Source organism: Chlorocebus sabaeus, chromosome 5 (genome assembly GCF_047675955.1).
Source record: "Chlorocebus sabaeus isolate Y175 chromosome 5, mChlSab1.0.hap1, whole genome shotgun sequence".
Taxonomy (NCBI): domain Eukaryota; kingdom Metazoa; phylum Chordata; class Mammalia; order Primates; family Cercopithecidae; genus Chlorocebus; species Chlorocebus sabaeus.
This window is the reverse complement of record NC_132908.1, coordinates 47,612,542-47,633,739: the sequence shown is the minus strand read 5'-3', so window position 1 is coordinate 47,633,739 and position 21,198 is coordinate 47,612,542. Positions and strand designations below refer to the sequence as shown.

The window sequence follows — 21,198 nt, the reverse complement described above, 5'->3', positions numbered from 1 at the left end:
AACATCTCCAAGACGCTGAGAAAAGTCATCTTTGGTGTATTCTCACAGCATCATGCACCTTCACTGCACACAGCACCAAGGCAACTCTACTTCTGTGCCTGTGGTTGTTTGATTAATTTCTGTCTCAACAACTTAACTGCAAACTCACAAAGGGCACGAACCATGTCTACTTTTTCTCACCATTTTCATCTTGATGCCTAAAAGAATGCCTGGCAATCATAAGCACTCAATAAATATTTGTTGAACAAATGAACAAAGAAGAGAATAAACTAGATGAAAATGATGTCCCAGGACGAAGGGAAGATAAACTTTTTTAAAAGAGAGTGCTTTAAAGAGGTCAGGAAGGAACCAGACAGAAATCTTCCACCCTAAATAGATAAGTTAAAGGAAAAGAACAAATTACTAATCCATTTCTTAAACATTTTAATAATCTTAACAGCAGTACAGTTCAAACTGTGTACAATATTTTAGTTCAGCAATATTACAAAGAGTGGTCTACTTACTCTGTTTCCAAAAATTACAAATATTGCTATAAAAAGCCATTTTTATTTGATGAGTTAAAAAGAAAGGATCATTATAAAGAGCACTAAAATTACAGATTACCTTCATCAATGTACCATGTATTTTTTGATTTGGATTGTGGTTGTGAGTCAACAGAAGACCCATTTAAGGTATAAAATAATTCAGATCTGTTTCTATTTCCAGGGTCTGAGGTAGATCCTATAGAACAAGAAAAGTTTCATTTAAAAATAAAGTAAATATAGCATCAAAGGTTTTTCTAGTAAGAGAAATTAATATGCATATGATGTTAATAACTGTTTACATAACCAATAAATGTATATAAACACAATATGTTTTTTAACTGTCTTCAGCTTTTAAAAATTTGGTAACCATTTTTTGGCAATATTAAAAATATTCTTCAGCCCAAAAGTCAATATAGGAGGGAAACAGGAGTAAGTGAAAAGAAAGGTCCACTCATTTTTAAAAAAATGAACTGCTTTAAGACATTGTTCCATGTACCACAGCTTATTTTTAAATGTCAAAATCACCATTCCCCAGCTTCATTTGATAGACCCACTGGTTCACAAATTTAACCCATTATTTTAAAAGAAGGTAATCCTCAAATGCTATATATAAATCGATACACAAATTATGTTTAAAAATAGTTAAGTTTTAAACATTTTGGAATTTTTGGTCATCAAATTCCTTGTATCTTTGAAAAAATCAAGCACTATTATTTCTTATAGATTGGATTTATTGTATGTGAGAGGGCAAGTGTAGCTATGCCACAGCCATTTCAAGACATTACCTTGCCTCAGTATTAATTCAAGGACATGCCACACACAGTGGGGGGCAGTGGGCTCTCCAGAACCCACAAAAAAACTGATTTTCCTTTTCAAATTAAAGTAGGTAGCTGTACATTTTATAACTTTAAGATCTACTACAATACAATTAACACGACATATCTTAAGAAAATCTTTAGTCTGTTTCTATTTAAATGAGAGTAGCAAGTTTGAGCTATCCTGTATAGATCTATAGGTTAACACAAAAAAGACTGTTACCTATATATCCTGTAATTAATCCTAAGTCTCCCAGGCCCCAATGTCACACAAAATAATTCTTAAAGTACAATTTCCTTTTAAACGAGCCAAAATTGTAATAATTGAGGAAAAAATATTCTTCTTCTAACCCGTATCTGAGTTAACAAAAATTCTTAGAGCCTTTTTAATGAGCTGTTTGGCTTGTATAACTACCATTCTATAAATCTATGAAGTATGTGAAAGCTAACAAAAAAAGAGCTGTAAGCTCCACACATATTGTGAGGAAGCTTCTGGGAAAGAGAATACATTTTTGCTTAGCAGTTTGAGATTTAATTTGTGCCACATCTAGTCAGTGAAATCCATTTAATTAATCTCTAGTATACTTTATCCTATATAACATTATCCATAAAGGATTATTTTACACAGTTGCAATCCTAAACTACACATACAAATATTCCAAGTAAGGAGTTCCAAAAACCAGTTGATTATAGACCAGCAAAACACACAAGTCCTTACAGGGAACTCTTCCTGAGGTAAAAAAGGCTGGGAACAGTTGGCTTAAACAAATTTATATACAAGCTTTAGTTTCACTACTAAAAATGTTTGAAAGAAAAAAAGTCTACATACATGTTCAGAAGTAATAGCTTATAACCTTTTTTGATGCTATGGCAAATTAGGCATTATGTAAATTACTAAAGGTTATATGCTATTAATCCATACCTGTAGCCTTTGGTTTATTATGACTGGATGAACCTTTGTCCCCAACACCTCTTGACATAAAGGCAAGTTTGGGAGGCCTCCTTTCCTGTGTCACGCTCTCTGAAACAGTGAACATGTTTTTTAAAGATAAAGGCAAATTCTTACAGAAAAGAAACAATCAAGAAAGTAATGACAGTAACAAAATTAAAAAAAAAAAAAAAACCCTCTTTCCACAAAAAGGCAAAATTTTTAGTTTTACAAATTATTTTTAAAGGCCATCAAAAGTATTGAAAAAGATAATACCATGGGGGAAAAATCAATGCTGTATTTCAAAATGTAATTTCTATAAGAAAATACCCTCTCAAAATACAATTCAGCTAAATGTTTTAACCTCCTGAAAATTTAATTGCTTGTAGTCAATTTTATTTGATCTCTTAGAACACAACAAAGAAAATCTTACTCAGTTTTTTTACAGCATTTCCCAAATCAGCAGGCCTAGAACACCCCTGTGTATTATAAAGTGTTTCGAACTCAAATATTTCTTGAAGATGCTGAGATAAACAAAGAGAAATAATTTCTTTACTGCATGGAACCAGAACCTTTAATATGCTAATGTGCATTGTGAATTGCTCAGGGAGAAACAAAATAAATTTACTGATAAAAATTTTTATGCCACTTTGCTTAGCATCTTAGATTAATATATTTCATGAACACAGTTTGAAAAAAGCCTGGTTAGGAATATGTGTCATCGTTAGGAAAGTTCTGGTTAAGAACATGTATCTGCTTCTAAAAACATATATGTTAAGAATAACACAGATGTGTATATACTTATACATATACAAGAGGAAAACATAGAGAATTACATACAGATTAAAAATACAGAAAGCCAGAGACATAACAATAATATATATGAAAAAACACTCACAATTATTTCTGAAATATAGGTGTAATAAGTGTGGCAAACTTGTTTTGAATACAAAGACCACTCTAGACCTTAAAGCCCAGCAATGATCATAAAATACTCCTAAATACTGATCAAGGCAATGTAGAAGAGGCAGTGTGGAAAGTTCTTCCTTTGAAAAATTCAACAACACATCCGTGGAGTCCAACACGACACTTAGGAGTCATACCTGATAAAGCTGTGTGTCAGCAAAAACGATATCACCCACAGTGGATTTGAGGACAGAAAGAAAGAAATAGGAAAATTTTTACATTTTAAACACAAGGAAAAGACTTTTCTTTAAAAAAAGAGGAAATCATACTAAATGAATTATATGTAAATACTTGGTAACTTTTTCCATGGTTGAAGGAGAAGGGGGATGTATTACTAAACTATATCTTAACATCTTAAACATCTCATAATACGATCCAATGGAATATGAAAATATTTTAATTCAAAAATTATACCAGTTAACCATGATTTCCATCAAGTGATATAAGAAGAGAAAAGCTACGTACTAATACTGTGGTCCCCACTTATCCACACTTTTACCTTCGATGGTATCAGTTACCCACAGTCAACCACTGTCCAAAAATATTAAATGAAAAATTGCAGAAACAGACAATTCGTAAGTTTTAAGTTGCATACTGTTCTGAGTATTATAACGAAATCTTGCACCATCCTAATCTATAACGCCTGGACACGACCCATCCCCCTGTCCAGCATCTCCACACTGTGTCTACTCCCTGCCTTGGTAGTCACTTGGTAGCCACCTCAGTCATCAGATCAACTACTGCAGTATCACAGTGCTTACGTTCAAGTCACCCTTATTTTACTTAATAATAGTTCTGAAGTACAAGAGTAATGATGTTGCCATATTGTTATTATTGTCTCTTTTCCGATTAATTATTGTTTTTAATATCTTATTGTGCCTACTATATAAATTAAACTTTATCAGAGGCATGAATGTAGAGGAAGAACACAGTATATGTAGGGTTCAGTACTATCCATAGTCTCAGGTATCCACTGGGGGTCTTGGAAGTATCCCTTGATGAAAGAGGAGACTACTGTTCTTTTATGATGCTGTCATTCAGATATCTTTAAATAGCACCCATGACAGCTACTTCAGAAGGAAAATCTTAGTCACTGAGAAGAGTTCCCAAATTATAGCATGTAAATTTACTAAAGAAAAACAACTCCCACTATTAACTGTAATTAACTGCATATAACATTTTTTAAGTATGTTCACATGTATACCACGATATAGATCCATTATGTAGTTAGTAACCATTATAACAAATGCAACAAGTACTCTTTCCTTTGTTAGGCTTTGAAGGCAGCCTGGCAGGACCGGAGGGCCAACTGGATGGCCAGTGGTGACAGTTCTGCAGGTGACACTAGGGAGGAGCTCCAAAGATTAGGAATGTGAGCAGGAGGGCACTGGAGTTGGAAACTGTTGCTACCTTCTGCCAAAGGCTGTCTGAGAGGGGGTCAAATATCAGGTCTGAAGAAGTGGACATTCCATCAGAATTCTATACAGACAAAGGGGCACAAACCACCTCTAATTGCCCTCCAGCAATTACACACCAAATATTTCTTGTTCCTTTGTCACAACTGTGTTCATGGCCCAAAACTACTTGGGTAAAAGCAAAGCTTTCAAACTTAAATGAATTATAAGTGATTACCAACTCAGGAAAAGAAAAATATGGGATGAAAAACAAGGTAAGAAATAAATTCAGCTGGCAATTTTGTGTGATTAAAACAATCCTGATTAAAGATATTAAAAGATATAGAAGATAAGTCCACCAAACAGCATGTGTAAAAATGTACAGAGCAGCCCTATTCATTATAATCAAAAACTGGAAACAAGCTATTCCGCAGAAGAACAGAGAAACAAATTATGGTCTATTCATACAATGGAATACTACACAGCAATAAAAAAGGAATAAACGACTGATAAACAGGGCAACATGGACATTGTGTTCAGCAAAAGAAACCAAACCTAAAGTATCCATTATATATACACAGCAAGACTGCATTTAAATGATAAAATTCACAGCTTATCCATCACTTGTTGAGTTAACCAGAAAAAGAAAAATCCTTTGGAGAATCTTGAGCTGGAAATCATAACAATAAACTAGTGAACAAGGTATTGTTCAAATCAAATGAAATGTCTATGAATTTGAATGACCCAGTAAATTAAGAGAAATTGTTTAATTAATGTGCTGCTTAACATCAGCAGCCACAAGAGCATAATTCAGACTCAAATGAGAATTTAATATCCACAGAAATCTTGTGAAGAAAATAGTTTACTTGAGTAGAATGAGGTATTATTAAACCCGACACCAGAAATATCCTAATAGCAACTATTCAGAAATCTCTAAAAGGTTGGGTTCCTGATCAGAATAAATATTTTCCATAATAGTATATGAAAAATTGTTCAAGAAATGCTGCTGGAAGGTGCCATACAGATAACACCAAAAGTTGCATGCTGTAGACCTGGTGCTTCAAATTATCCTTCTTCAGGACTCCAGCTCTAACTGTCTCATAGGACCAGGAGTTCTCCCTATACAGGCAGTATTCATGGTGACTCTGACTGACAAGCCATCTCTACAAAAGCCATGTATTACTGTCTATCAAAATGTAAAATGCACATAGCCTTTGACCTAGCAATTGTACTCCTAGGAAGTTATCATTTTATAGTGGCACACATGCTAACTGATATGAAGTTATTCACTGAAGCACTGCTTATAACAGCAAAAGATTGAAAACAACCTAAATGCTCATCAGTAGGAGACTGGTTCAAAAACTATGATACATGCATAAAATGAAATATAATGCAATGATTCAAACAAAAGACTAAGAATACAACTTATATAGTAATATTAAATAATCTCTAATATCTATCGTTAAGTTAAAAAGGAAGGTGCAACTTCCACTTCTGGAAAGATAAAGTAGATGTACGTCCTATTTCTCTTGCTAAGTACAAATAAAATCTCTAGACATAATATACAAAACAAATATAAGAAGACTTTGAAAGGTAGAGATGGGAAGGTAGACCAGCTAGGAACCTCAAGACCTAAGAAATAACATCATGGAGAGTTCCCTCTGGGTTTTCTTCTTGACTACATTCTTATCTTATACTTAGAGCTAAAAAACTCAGCACCGTGGAAACATCAATAGGCACAGACTAAAGAAGGTCCCAACAAAAGTTCTGCTCTCTCTAGCCAAAGGATATCAATTCTCCCCAAAGTTATATACAGGTTTAATGCAATTCCTATCAAAATCTCAAGAAGATTTTATATAGATGTACACAAGATTACTCTAAAATGCATACAGAAAGGCAAAAGATCTAGAATAACTAAAATAATTTTGGAAAAGAAGAATAAAGTAGGAGGAATTAGTTTAATAGATTGCAAGACTTACTAGTTAGCCACAGTGATCGAGACTGTGGTATTATGGGCAGTAGGACAGACACACAGATCAATGGAACCGAATGGAGAACCATGAAATAGACCCACATAAATATACCCAACTGAATTTTGACAAAAGTAGATAAATAATTCAATGGAAGAAAGAATCTTTTCAACAAATAGTGATGGAGCAATTAGATATCCACAGATTTTTTAAAAAATGAAATTCTACTTACATCTCACACCTTATACAAAACTAACTCAAAATAGATTATAGACTTAAAAGTAAAAAGCAAATCTATGAAATTTTTTGGAAAACAGAGAACAAGGATGCAAAGAAATTAGAACCCTCATACACTGTGGCTGGAAAAGTAAATGGTGCAGCTCCTTTGGAAAACCATCTGGCAGTTCCACAAATGACTAAACACAAGGTCACCATATGACCCAGCAATTCCACTCCTAGGCAGTACCCAATAGAACTGAAAACAGGTGTCCACAGAATAACTTGTATATGAATGTTCACACAGCATTTTTAATATACTCAAAAACTAGAAACTGATGTCCATTGGCTGAAAAATTGATAAACAAAATATGGCAGATCCATTTATTGGAATATTATTCAACCGTAAAGAAGGTTAGAGTACTGATTTTGCTATCACATGGATGAACCCTGAAAAGATTATGCTTAACTGAAGAAGCCAGACACAAAAGCCACACATTTTTTATTCTATTTATGTGAAATGTCCAGAATAGGCAAGTCTGTAGAGACAGAAAGCAGATCAGTGGTTGTCAGGGTCTCGGGGTAAGAGACAATGGGAAGTAACTGCTTAATGGGTACTGGGTTCCCATGAAAATGTTCTAGAACTGGATAGTGGTAAGGGTTGCACAACATACTACATTTCAATTTTCAAAATCTTAGGAGAAAATCTTTCATATGTAGAGCTAAACAAAAGTTGTTGAACTTGACATAAAAGCTTGATCCATACAAGGAAAACTTTATAAACTTGACTTCATAAAAATAAAAATTTTGTACTCTGTGAAAGACCCTATTAAGAGGATGAAAAGACAACTACACATTGGGAGATAAAATGTATCAAAGAATTCGTATCGAGGATACATAAAGACTTCTCAAAACTCAACAGTAAAAAAGCACAGGATCCAATGAAAACCTGGGCAAAAGAGATGAGGACACCTTTCACTCAAGAATATATATGAAGGCTGGGCATGGTGGCTCATGCCTGTAATCCCAGCACTTTGGGAAGCCGAGGCGGGTGGATCACTTGAGGTCAGGAGTTTGAGACCAGCATGGCCAACATGGTGAAACCCTCTCTCTACTAAAAACACAAAAATTAGCCAGGTGTGGTGGTGCACACCTGTAATCCCAGCTACTTGGGAGGCTGAGGCAGGAGAATCACTTGAACCCAGGAGGCAGAGGTTACAGTGAGCCGAGATCGCGCCACTGCACTCCAGCCTGGGTGACAGAGCAAGACTCCATCCCCCCCAAAAAAGAAAAAGAATAATACAGATGACAGTGAGTACACGGAACGATGTTCAACATCAGCAGCCATCAGGTAAACTCAAATCAAAATCATGATGAGATACAACTACAAATCTCTCTGAATGGATGAAATTAAAAATAGTGACAACACCAAATGCTGGAAAGGATACAGAGAAACTAGATTACCCATATATTGCCAGTGGTAATGTAAAAGAGTACAGTCACTCTGGAAAACAGTTTAGCGGTTTCTTACGAAACTAAATTTGCAAATATCAGCGAGTATGCACTTGGACAATTATGTCCAAGAAATGAAGATTTATGTGCACTCAAGAAACTGCATACAAATATTCATAAAAGCATTATTCATAATAGCCAAAAACTGGAAACAAATCAGATGTCCTTCAATGGGTAAACAGTTAAACAGATTGATACATCCATAATATGGAATATTACTCAGGAATAAACAGGAACAATCCATAGATATACAAAATAATATAGATAAATCTCCAGAGAATTATGCTCAGTGAAAAAAGAGCCAGTCTCAAAAAGTTACATACTGTACAACTCCATTTATATAACATTCTTGAAATGACTGAATTATAGAAATGGAGAGCAGATGAGTGGTTGTCAGAGGTTAAAGATGGGGCAGGAGTAAGAAGGAATTCATGCGGCAATAAAAGGGCAACATAAGAGAACTTTGTGGGATGGGAATGTTCTGTCTTTTGATCGTATCAGGGTCAACATTCTGGTAGCACACGTCTTGTTTTACAAGATGTTACCACTGGGGAAAATGGGCTAAAGGGCACACAGGATCTCTCTCTCTCTGCAGGTGAATCTATAATAATCTGAAATGCTGTAAATCATATAGCTGAAAAAGGGCTTGTATTCAGAATGTATAAATAACTCTCAAAATCCAATCATAAAGAAATAATTAAAAATTGGCCAAAGACTTTCACAGATACTAAACCAAAGAAGATACATAGATGACAAATACACACATGGAAAGCTGTTTGATATCACTGGCCACCAATGAAGCGCAGAGTAAAACCACAATTAGATGTTAATAAAATTTTAAAAACTGATCACAGCAAGTGTTGGCAAAGATATGGAAGAATCATATCTCTCATATACTGCTTCTGGGAATGTAAAATAATGCAACCACTTTGGAAACACAGCTTGGAAGGATTGGAGGTTTTATTTAAGTTAACAATCACTTATGATATTACCGGCCGTTCCACATCTAGGTAGGCACCCAAGTGAAATGAAGGCATACGTCCATACGAAGATTTGTACACAAATTTTCATAGCAGCATTATTCATAAAAGCCAAAAACTGAAAACAACTCAAGTGTCCATCAACAAGTGAATGGATATAGAAACTAGTATAACCATATCAGCAATAAAAAGGACAACGAGGATGGATAAAAGATAATTATGTCAAGTGAAACTAAGCCAGACAAAAAAGAATGCATCCCGATATATTCCATTTCTGTAAAATCCTTTAAAATGTGAACAAGTGTATACTGACGTAAAGAAGACCAGTGGTTGTCTGAATGTAGAGGGTAGGAGGACAGGAAGAGGCAGAGGGAGGGATCTCAAGGGACATACTTTGGGGTGATGGATATGTTCACGATCTTGATCGTAGAGATCGTCAAAAAAAATAGCATTATACTCCCAATCCCCACAACTAGAACAAAAGACACAGGTTGAACTAGAAAAGCAGAAATGTATAATTTTGGGGTGGTGCTAATTGATATGCTTCATCATAACAACTTCAAGAACCTGAACATAATGTCAAATTAGATATGTTAGCAGTGTTTTTAACCATTTAGAACAAATTAGATATGTTAGCAGTGTTTTTAACCATTTAGAACAGAAATATAAGAGAGAAACAATTTTATAACAGGTTTAAGATTCCTGCATCTTTTAATCAAAGGTATCCTTCAGAAGCCAACTATTACAAGCAATTGACTAGAAAGAATTCTTTCCCAAGTTTCCCAGCTATTCAACTGCTCCAAAAAGAATCTTTTTTCTTTTTTAGAGGCTGGAAATATTAGTTTTGTCTTACAAATGAAGGCAATTGGGCAAGAAAAAGAAACTAAGGAACTAAAGGAGACACTTTCACTGTTTTTTTCCCCTCAAGAAAAGAGTCCTAATGATGACATGAAAGGCAGACGAAGACTCATTTAAATAAACTAAATTAATTTTCATTTAAACAACTTTAGTTTTTAAAGTCTATTTGCAAGCTTTATTTTGTTGACAAATAAGTATAATTTATGTATTATGTTATAAAAGCTGGTATCATTCTTAATTATCTCCTATTGACGGTTTATGAAAATCAAGCTTTAAAAGAAAAAAAAATAACATTCTTTTCCTTTCTCTTCACTGCTCTGAGCCAGCAATTGATTTAGAAGATCAAAGTGTGCCTGACAAGTGACGCCCAAGATATTCATGTAAGTAATTTTTATTATTTTAATCCTCCACCAATATTTTAATAAAACAAAACTGTAAATGTTTTTAAGATAAATACTAGTAATGAAGAATTCTTTGTCAGGTTATATTCCAGGAAAAACAGAAAGGATGGTTTTTTTCTTTGCTTTTCTTTTTTAGTGCTACTGTAGAACCCAAGATAATTTACATTTCAAACCAAATTGAGATGTGGAAAAAATATACAGAAGGAAATACAGCTCTAGAGTGTGTGTGTGGGAGAAAGCACTTCAAGTATTTATTTTACAGCCAAGTGAGAAAAACAATCAATTATACATAAGTCAACTTCATAGTTCAGGTATCTCAATCTTAAATTATAATACTAATGATTTCCCTAGTCTCCTAACTCATTCAATATAACGAATTACATTCAGTTGTAAAAGGTAAAATTCAAAGAAATGCAATTAAGGTAAGTAAAGAGAATGGTTACTGTCAATCAAAATGCTTTTTTTTTTTTTTTTTTTTTTTTTTTTTTGAGCTTTCAAAAGTACCCCTTGGAATTTAAAAAAAGAAAAATTGAAACTCACAAACCCACACAGGCAAACCCCGGAGATATTGCAGGTTCTGTTCCAGACCACCACAATAAAGCAAATATTACAATAAAGCAAGTCACACAAATGTTTTGGTTTCCCAGTGCATATGAAAGTTATGTTTACACTATACTGTAGTCCATTACGTGTGCAATACCATCATGTTATTAAAAATAATGTATATACCTTAATTTTTAAAATATTTCATTGCTAAAAAATGTTAATGATTATCTGAGCCTTCAAGAAGTCATAGTCTTTTTGCTGGTGGAGGCTCTTGCCTCAGTGTGGATAGCTGCTGACTGATCACGGTGATGGTTGCTGAAGGTTGGAGTGACTGGCAATTTCCTAAAACAAGACAACAATGAAGTTGGCTCTTTCTTTCATAAAAGATTTCTCTGTAGCATGCGATACTGTTTGATAGCATTTTACTCACAATAGAAGTTCTTTCAAAACTGGATTCAATCCTCTTCCAAGCCCTGCTGCTTCTTTACTAAGTTTATGGAATATTCTAAATCCTTTGTTGTCATCTCAACAATGCTCACAGTATCCTCACCAGGAGTTGATGTCATCTCAATGAATCACTTTTCCTTTCCTCATCCACTCAAGTTTTATCATGAGACTGTGGCAATTCAGTCAAGTACATTTTCAGGCTCCACCTCTAGTTCTAGTTCTTTTGCTATTTCCACCACATCTACAGTTACTTTTTCCAGTGAAGTCTTCAACCCCTCAAAGTCATCCATGAGGGTTAGAATCAACTTCTCCCAAACTCCTGTTAATGTTGATATTTTGACCTCCTCCCATGAATCATGGATATTCCTAATGGCATCTAGAATGGTGAATCCTTTTCAGATAGTTTTCAATTGACTTTGCCCAGTCTATCAGAGGAATCATGATCTACGGCAGCCTTACAAAATGTATTTCTTAAATAAAACTTGCAAATAGAAATTACTCCTTGATCCATATGCTGCAGAACAGATATTGTGCTAGCAGGCATGAAAATAACATTCATCTCCTTGTGCATCTCCATCAAAACTCTTGAGTGACCAGGTGCACCATCAATGAACAGTAATATTTTAAAAGGAATCCTTTTTCTGAGCAGTAGATCTCAACAGCAGACTTAAAATATTCGTTAAGCATGCTGTAAACAGACGTGTTGTCATCCAGGCTTTGTTGTTCCATTTATAGAGCACAGGCAGAGTACATTTAGCATAATTCTTAAGGGCTTTGGGATTTTCAGAATCCTGGCTTCAACTTAAAGTCACCAACTGCATTAACCCCTAACAACAGAGTCAGCCTATCCTTTGAAGCTTCGAAGCCAGGCATTGACTACTCCTCTCAGCTATGAAAGTCTTAGATGGTGTCTTCTTCCAATAGAAGGCTGTTTTGCCTACACTGAAAATCTTTTGTTTAATGTAGCCACTTTCATCAATTAACTTAGCTAGATCTTCTGATAACTTGCAGCAGTTTCTATATCAGCACTTGCTGCTTCACCTTGTACTTTTACGTTATGGTGATGACATCTTTCCTTAAAGTTTATGAACCAACCTGCACAAGCTTCCAACTTTTCTTTTACAGCCTTCTTACCTCTCTCAGCCTTTACAGAATTGAAGAGAGTCAGGGTCTTGCTCTGGATTAGGCTTTGGCTTTGGCTTAAGGGAATGTGCTGGTTTGATCTTCTATCCAGGTAACTAAACCTTTCTCCATATCAGCAATAAGGCTGTTTTGCTTTTTTATCATTCATGTGTTCACTAAAGTAACACTTTTAATTTCCTTCAGGAAATTTTCATTTGCATTCACAACTTAGCTAACTTTGGCACAAGAGGCCTAGTTTTCAGTCTCTCTCAGCTTTCAACACACCTTCCTCACTAAGCTTAATCATTTCTAGCTTTTGATTTAAAGTGAGAGACATGCAACTCTCTCTTTCACTGAAATACTTAGAGGCTATCATAGGATTATGACTTGGCCTAATTTTAATATTTTTGTGTATCAGGAAATAGGGAGGCCCAGGAGCGAGAGAGACAGAGACCTCACTGGTCAGTGGAGCAGTCAGAACATACAGAACATTTATCAGCGGAGTTTGCCATCTTATATGGGTGTGGTTTGTGGTGCCCTAAAACAATTTCAATTGTCACATCGAAGATCATTGATTACAGATCACCATAACAGATATAATAATAATGAAAAAGTTTGAAATATTGCAGGTATTACCAAAATGTGACACAGAGACACAAAGTGTACACATGCTATTGGAAAAATGGCACTGACAGACTTGCCCAAAGCAGGATTGCCACAAACCTTCAATTAATAAAAAACACATATCTGTGAAGCACATTAAAGAAAAGCACTACAAAATTAGGTATGCCTGTATTTGATTTCATAAGACAAGTGAAATTACATTTAGCCATGTTACTTTGGGAAAAACAATATTGGCACGGAATTGGTTACCCCTGCAAGAATACAAAAATAATCAAAGAAAAATTATTTCACAAGTGATTCCCCCATAGCTATCCAGCAAGTTAACATTATAAAATAAGCATAACTCCTAGAATTTGCTTAGGACAGAGTGTCTCAAGCTCAGTTCTACTGAGGTTCTGAACCAGATAATTCTGTGTTGTGCAGGGCTGCCCTGTGCACTGTAGGAAGTTTAGCAACATCTCTGGCCTCCACCCATTAGAGCCCAGTAGTACTCTCACCTCAGATGTGGCAATCAAAGATCTCCAGACACTGCCAAATGTCCCCAGGAGACAAAAGCATCCCAGGCTGAGAACTACGGGCTTAGACCTAAAAAATGCACTAGTTACACAGTAAAAAATAATAGCATATTTTAAACAATAACAAGTATATCTAGAAAGAATTAAGAAAGCCAAAAGTTGGTCCTTTGGAAAAATGCAAGTCAGAAACCACGGTAAGATTGGTGAAGAATGTGAGAAAGCACAAATGATTAACATTTTGGATGAAAATAGGAACACAAGTGCAGGTGCAGCTGAGGCTGAACAGAAAATTAGAGGCTTTTATAAAGAACATGACGCCCAAAGCTTTGAAAACAAATTAAATGGATATATTCATAAAAAAAAAAAAACTTACAAAAGACAATCAAAAACAAATAGAAATGTTAAAGGATATTTCATCAGTAGCTAAACATTTCCACAAAAAGAAGCTTGCCAAATAGTCAAGGAATAGGTAATTCTAATCTTACATAAACTCTTTCAAAGAACAAAATAAAAGAAACCTTTCCCAGGTACTTTATGAGACAAGCATGACTTTGATTCCAAAACCAGACAATATAGCTAAAAGGGAAAAAGTATAGACCAGTATCTCTTATAAACAGAGATTTTAAAAACAGCATGCAAATACTAGCAAACTGGACCAAGCAAAGTATGAATCATGAGGCTGGGTTTACATCAGGATGTAAGGTTGATTCAATATAAGAAAATTAGCAGATTAAAAGAAAATAGGATTATCTCAATAGAGAAAAAGGGTTTGATAATATTCAACATCAATTCATGATAAAACTATTAGAAAACTAGGAACCGTAGGTAACTTCTCTAACCTGACAAATGACAGATACAACAATAAAACTCTATAGCAAACATCACATTTAATAATGAAACGTCACAAGCATTTTCTTTAAAATCAGAAAAAAAAGGCCAAGATGCCAAGATGCCTTCCATCACTACTTCTATTCAATATTATATTTAGAGGTCCTAGCTAGGACAGTAAGAAACCATTTTTAAAAATAAAAGATAAGAATTCAGAAGAAGAGGCAAAACTATTATTATGTGCAAACTATAATGACTGAGTATTTTACAAGTACTCCATAGATTGTGAATAAGATATTTTAGTAAGACTGTTTGTAAGAAAAATCAGTACATGAAAGTCAATTGAAATTGACTTCATTCCCACTAGGATGGGAATCAAAAAGTCAGATAAAAACAAGTATTGACAAGGACATGAAGAAATCAAACCCCTTATACACTGCTAGTAGGAATGTAAAATGGTGTGGCTGCTTTGGGAAATAGTCTGGCAGTTCCACAAATGATTAAACATAGAGGTATCATATGACCCAGCAATTCCACTCCTACATATAAACCCAAGAGAAACAAAAGCATATGTCCACACAACAACTTGTACATGCATGTTTGTGGCAGCATTATTCATTTTAGCCAAAAGGTGAAAAAAAAAACTAAGTATCTATCTACTGGTGAATAAACAACTTGTGAGGTATCCATACAATGGATTATCATTCTGCCTTAAGAAGGAAGGAAATTCTGACACAAGCTACAACATGGAAGAACCTTGAAAACATTATGCTAAGTGAAAAAAGTCAATCACAAAAGACCACATATAATGTGATTCCATTTAAATGAAATGTCCAGAAAAGGCAAACATACAGAGACAGAAGTAGACTGGTAGTTGCTTAGGACTAACAAGCATGAAGGGTTTTGGGGGGTGATCACTAAGGGGTATAGCATTTCTTTTTGAGGTGATGAAAATGTTCTAAAATTATCTTGACAATTGCACATGTCTGTAAATGCATTAAAATGCACTGATTTGAACACTGAGTGAATTATAAACTAGATCTCAGTAAAGTTGTTTTCTTAAAAAAAGAATCAATCGTATTTCTACATCAGCATGACACTGTTAGAAAATATGCTTTATAATGCATCAAAATGCATGTAAGCTCTTCATGGAGAAAATTATAAAATTTTACTAAAAGGAAATTAAATAAATGAAAGAATATACAATGTTCATGTATTAGAAGTTTTAATATCATAGAAATGTCAATTCTCCTCCAATTGTTCTACAGATTAATTTCAATTCCAAAATCCTAACAGAACTCTCTTATAGTATTTGAGAAGCTGATAGTTAAACTTACAATGAAGCCCAAAGGCTAACAATAGCCAAGACACTCATTAAGAAAACGAACAATGGAAATGTACTCTCACAGCTACCAAGACTTCTAAAGCTATGGATAGACTTTAGTGTAGGGAAATAACAGGGCTCGGAAAGATCTACACGTATACATCTGGAAATTTGACTTATACACAGCAAGCATGGAAGGTCAAACTGGATATATGTACCATATTTCATATCCTGTATAAAACCAAATCCAAGTGAATAACACACTTCAATGTGAAAATGCAAAACTATCAAGAACACAACTATTTTGAAAACAGTATAGAACAGGAAAATTCAAAAGAACAGTGAGAGGAGACTAGCGTTAATAATATTAAAACACGTTATAAAGAATCACACATGGAAGCAGAGTGTGGGAAGATGAACAAAGGGGACTTGGCAGGTGGCGGGGTGTGGATGATGGGAAGTTGCTTGGCGGGTACAATGTGCACTGTTCCAGTGATGGATGTGCTGAAGGCCCTGACCTCACCACAGTGCAATATAGCAGTGTAGCACAATTACACCTGTACCCCACGAATATATACAATTTTTAAAATATCATTAAGAACAATGTGGTATTTGAAACGTGGGGAGATACAACAGAAAGTCCAGAAATATACCAAACTACACACAGAAATTTAGTATGATGAAAGTGGCCTCTCAAACCAGTAAAGATGGACTTTTTAATAAATGATACTAAGACAACAGAGTATCTTCTACCTGTGGGTAAACATAAAAACTAAATTGGGTTTGTATTTCACATCATATACCACATAAAACAGAAATGGGTCAAAAATATAGATAGATAGATAGATAGATAGATAGATAGATAGATAGATAATCGATAGATAGATATAGAGCTAGAGATATGTACTAAAACCACAGAGTACTAGAAGAAAACACAGGGAAATTCCTTTATAACCTTAGAGTAACTCAAAATCTAGACTCTATTAAAACAAAAAGAATACAACAGCATAAAAATTTTATAAATCCTACATGGCTAAAAGCACCAAAGTCAAAAGACATCACACTAAGTGAAATGCACCAGATACAAAGGACAAATATATGACACCACTAATATGAGATACCCAGAGTAGGCAAAGTCATAAAGACAGAGAGCAGAGAACAGAGATGACCACAGGCTGGAGGGAGAGAGGAACCAGCAGGTATCTCTTGATAAGTATAGAGTTTCTATCTGGGATAGTGAAAAAGGATTCTGGAAATAGTGGTGACGGTTGCACAATTGTAAACATACATAATGCCACTGAATTATACACTTAAAAATTGTTAAAATGGTACATCTTGTTATGTATATTTTACCACAATAAAAACGAATGAGGGTGACCAGATAAATAAGCAATTTTTAAAAAAAGACAAATGAGGGTGGAGGAGTGGGCAACATTTGCACCTTGCATCACAAAAGAGTTTGCCACCCTAACACATGAAGAAATCAGTGAGAAAAAAGACCAATAACCTAACCCAATTTAAAAATAGGCAACAGATGCAAACAGGTCACAGAAAGAAAAATTGCCCTTAATCATATGCAAAAATGTTCAACATCACTCATCAGAGAAATGCAAATTTCTATTTGCAAATATATTATATACACTGAAATATATTTTTTATCGATCAGATTGGAAAAAAAGTTAATAACACACTCTGATGGGAAAGCTATAAGTTACCCTTGTATGCTACTGGCAGGAACATAAATTGTTATATCCACGACTGAAGGCAATTAACAATATCTAGAAAAATACCAGTGCATACACCCTTTCATCAAACAACTCCACTTCTGGGAATATATCCTCCAGATATGTTAGCACATGTGGGAAACAGATACGAACAGTACATTGTGTGGAATATCAAAAAATCAGAAACAACCCAAATATCCATTGATAGGAAACTGGTTAAATACATTATGGAATTTTTTTTCCATACAATGGAAAATGATACACTATAAAAAACAAGAACCTCTGTTTGCATGTATACAAAGAGTTCTAACATATAAAATTAAGAGAATAAAGCAAACGGCAGAAGAGCACATTTAGTACACTCCTTGAATTAAAAGGGAAGGGGAAATAAGAATATTTATATTGTATAAAGAAACACTGGAAAGATATATAAGAAATTCACAAAAACTGTGACTAGTGAGAAACAAAGGATGGAGTAAGCAGGCAACTGAGGCAGAGGGGATAAAAATGGAAATGAGATATTTTACTGTACTTTTAAATTTTGATTTGAGATATATGAATGATTTCTTATTTAAATTGTTTTAATAATTTGAGAGAGGTTTCTAATTCAAGGGTATATATGTATTAGTTAAAACCCAAATAAATCCATATGGTCATTATATGTGTGACTTCTATCTGAAATGAAAAAGAAAACCCTAAATACTTATCTCTAGTTAATTAGATGCATATTGAAGTATTTAGGAGGAAGTGAACTGGTGTCTGCAACTTAATGGGAAATGCACAAGAAAACGTGATAGATTAGTACGTGAATAGAGAGGTGGACAGATACATATAAAGCAAGTAAGATGTTGATTGTAGGATCCAGATGATATGCATAAGGATGCTTATACAATATACAATTTTCAGTTTTTCTGTTTAAAATGTCACAACAAAATGTTAAAAGATGTTTTATTAAAATTCTCAAAATAGAGAACTCATGAATCAATAAATGAGCACCTCAACAGAAAAACAAGCAAAAAATACGTGTTTAATAGAAGACACAAACGTTGTATAAACATATAAAAGGTTGTTCAATCCTACTTGTAATCTGGGAACTATAAACTTTTAAACCACCTTGAGATACCATTTCTCAGCTGTCAGACTGACAAAAATTTTAATCAGTACCAAGTGTTGAAAAGGAGGAGGAAACAACCTAAAACCCAAGCGTCCATGAATATTACAATGGGCACCAAACTGTGGGATAGTCACGTAACGAAATATACTATTAGGCAGTGAGAGTGAACAAACTACTAATACCCAAAAGAATCTCAAAATACATTTTAAGTAAATGATGCAAGTAATTTAAAAATCAGTAAGATTTTAACTACATTGAGTTCAAAAGCAGGCTAAACTAAACAGTATATTGGTTAGTTATAGAGATATAATTAAGTTATTAAAAGCAAGGAAAAAAATTAATGAGCAAAAATCAGAATAGTGGTCACCCTAGGGAGAGATTGCAATTATAATGAAGACAAGGTATTGCAGGTGGTTTTTAAGGTATTTCTAACGTCCTGTTTCTTAACCTAGATGGTCAGTTTCATGAGTGTTCATTATTATTCTTAATATATGTTGTTACATACATTTTTGCAAATACATTCCACATATAAAGTTTCTTTTTTAAGATGGAGTCTGGCTCTGTTACCCAGGTTGGAGTGCAATGGCACGATCTCAGCACACTGCGACCTCCACCTCCCAAGTTCAAGCGATTCTCCTGCGTCAGCCTCCTGAGTAGCTGGCACTACAGGTGCACGCCACCACGCCTGGCTAATTTTTGTATTTTGAGTAGAGACGGGGTTTTCGCCATGTTGGCCAAACTGGTCTCGAACTCCTGAACTCACGTGATCTGCCCACCTCGGCCTCCTAAAGTGCTGGGATTACAGGCGTAAGCCACTGCACCTGGCCAGAAGTTTCTTAAATATGAAAATGATCAGCACATTGCCCATTTTTTTCCTTTTTTTTGAGACAGAGTCTCGCTCTGTCGCCCATGCTGGAGTGCAGTGGCGCGATCTCAGCTCACTGCAAGCTCCGCCTCCTGGGTTCACACCATTCTCCTGCCTCTGCCTTCCAAGTAGCTGGGACTACAGGTGCACACTGCCCATTTTTAAGGATTAAAGATGAATTATTATAATATTAACATAAACATTCAAATGAAATCGTTTAATAGCTATCTCAATTTTAACACGATCAAAACCAAGATCCTGACTTCCAACTCGCACTCCCCGCCTCTGCCTGTTGTCTTTCCCACCTGGGTAAATTGCCCCTCCAGTCTACCAGTTGCTGAGTCCAAACCTTGGAATCATCTTTGATTCTGTTCTCTCTTACTCAAACCTCACACCCAACCCATCTGCAAATCTTGTTAGGGATCTTTACATTATATCCAAAATCCTTCACTTCTCACCATCCTCTTCATACCACCCCAATCCCAGCCACCACCGTCTCTCACGTGGATACCTACAACAGTCTCCTTCCTGGTCTCCCTGTTTCTGTCCTCTGTCTAGTTTACTCTCAACAGGCAGCCAGAGAGATCATTTTAAAATGCAAATTAGGTTGAGTTGTCCTTTGTTCAAAATCCACCTAGAGCTCCCCACCTCTGTCACTGTGAAAGCCAAGAATCCACCCAACAGCCCACTTAGCGCTACCTGTTCCAGCTCCCACTGCGGCTCCTACCACTTTCTCCCTTACTCCATCTGCTGCTACCACAGTCAACTCTTCATGTTGTTCAAACTGGCCATGCTGGCTGTGGCCTTGGGCTCTCCCTTGGAATCCACATGGTCACTCCCAAACTTCCTTCATATCAAGAGCTCATATGTCACCTTATTAGAAGGTTCATCAGAACTACTCTATATGAAATTGAAAAATCCTGCCTTACAACCCAGTGCTCCCTTCCCCCTCACCTTCTTTATCATTCTCCATCTTATTATCATGTAATTAATCATACACATTATATATTTACTGTCTCTACTCACTAGAATGAAAACTCCACACAAGAAGAATTTTTACCAGTTTTTCTTCCTACTATATCCCCAACATCTAGGTAAGCACTTAATATCTGAATGAAGGAAAGGCCTTTTATTAAACTCTTTTTTAAATGATAAGCAATTATAATATTTAAAAGTATTTTAATTCATAAAATAATAAATTGTATTATCTCTATTAACAATCGTGAAAAAGTAAATTAAATTTTGCCAAATAAAATATCAAGCACATATATGCTTTTTCCTGAATATAAACCATTTGTTTCCGGAACCAAAAAACAAAAATAGCGAGGAATTCCATTTGCAATAAATTAAAAATTGATTTTTAAAAAATCAAGTAAAGTATGTCACAATCTGATGAAGTAAAATTGAAATAAAGCTATAGTTTGAATCCTATACCTCCAACTAAATTAATGTGCTCTTGCTGTAAAGCTAAAAACTAAAGCAGAAACCATCCCTAACGTGAAAAACAAGCATTGATTACTTGCCC

The 21,198-nt window shown here is 34.9% G+C and overlaps 1 protein-coding gene across 4 annotated transcripts in view; it reads right to left on the bottom strand.

The window, feature by feature from the left end:
• Positions 1 to 21,198, bottom strand: part of CYLD (CYLD lysine 63 deubiquitinase) — a 59,935-nt gene that overhangs the window by 23,795 nt on the left and 14,942 nt on the right. For all 4 annotated transcript variants that reach the window (XM_007992941.3, XM_073015370.1, XM_007992950.3 and 1 more), the window contains exons 6-7: positions 2,262 to 2,360; positions 604 to 720 (exon numbers count right to left, since the gene is read on the bottom strand). In XM_007992941.3, the coding sequence (XP_007991132.1) occupies positions 604 to 720; positions 2,262 to 2,360 (216 nt within the window). The remainder of the gene's footprint in view (positions 1 to 603; positions 721 to 2,261; positions 2,361 to 21,198) is intronic.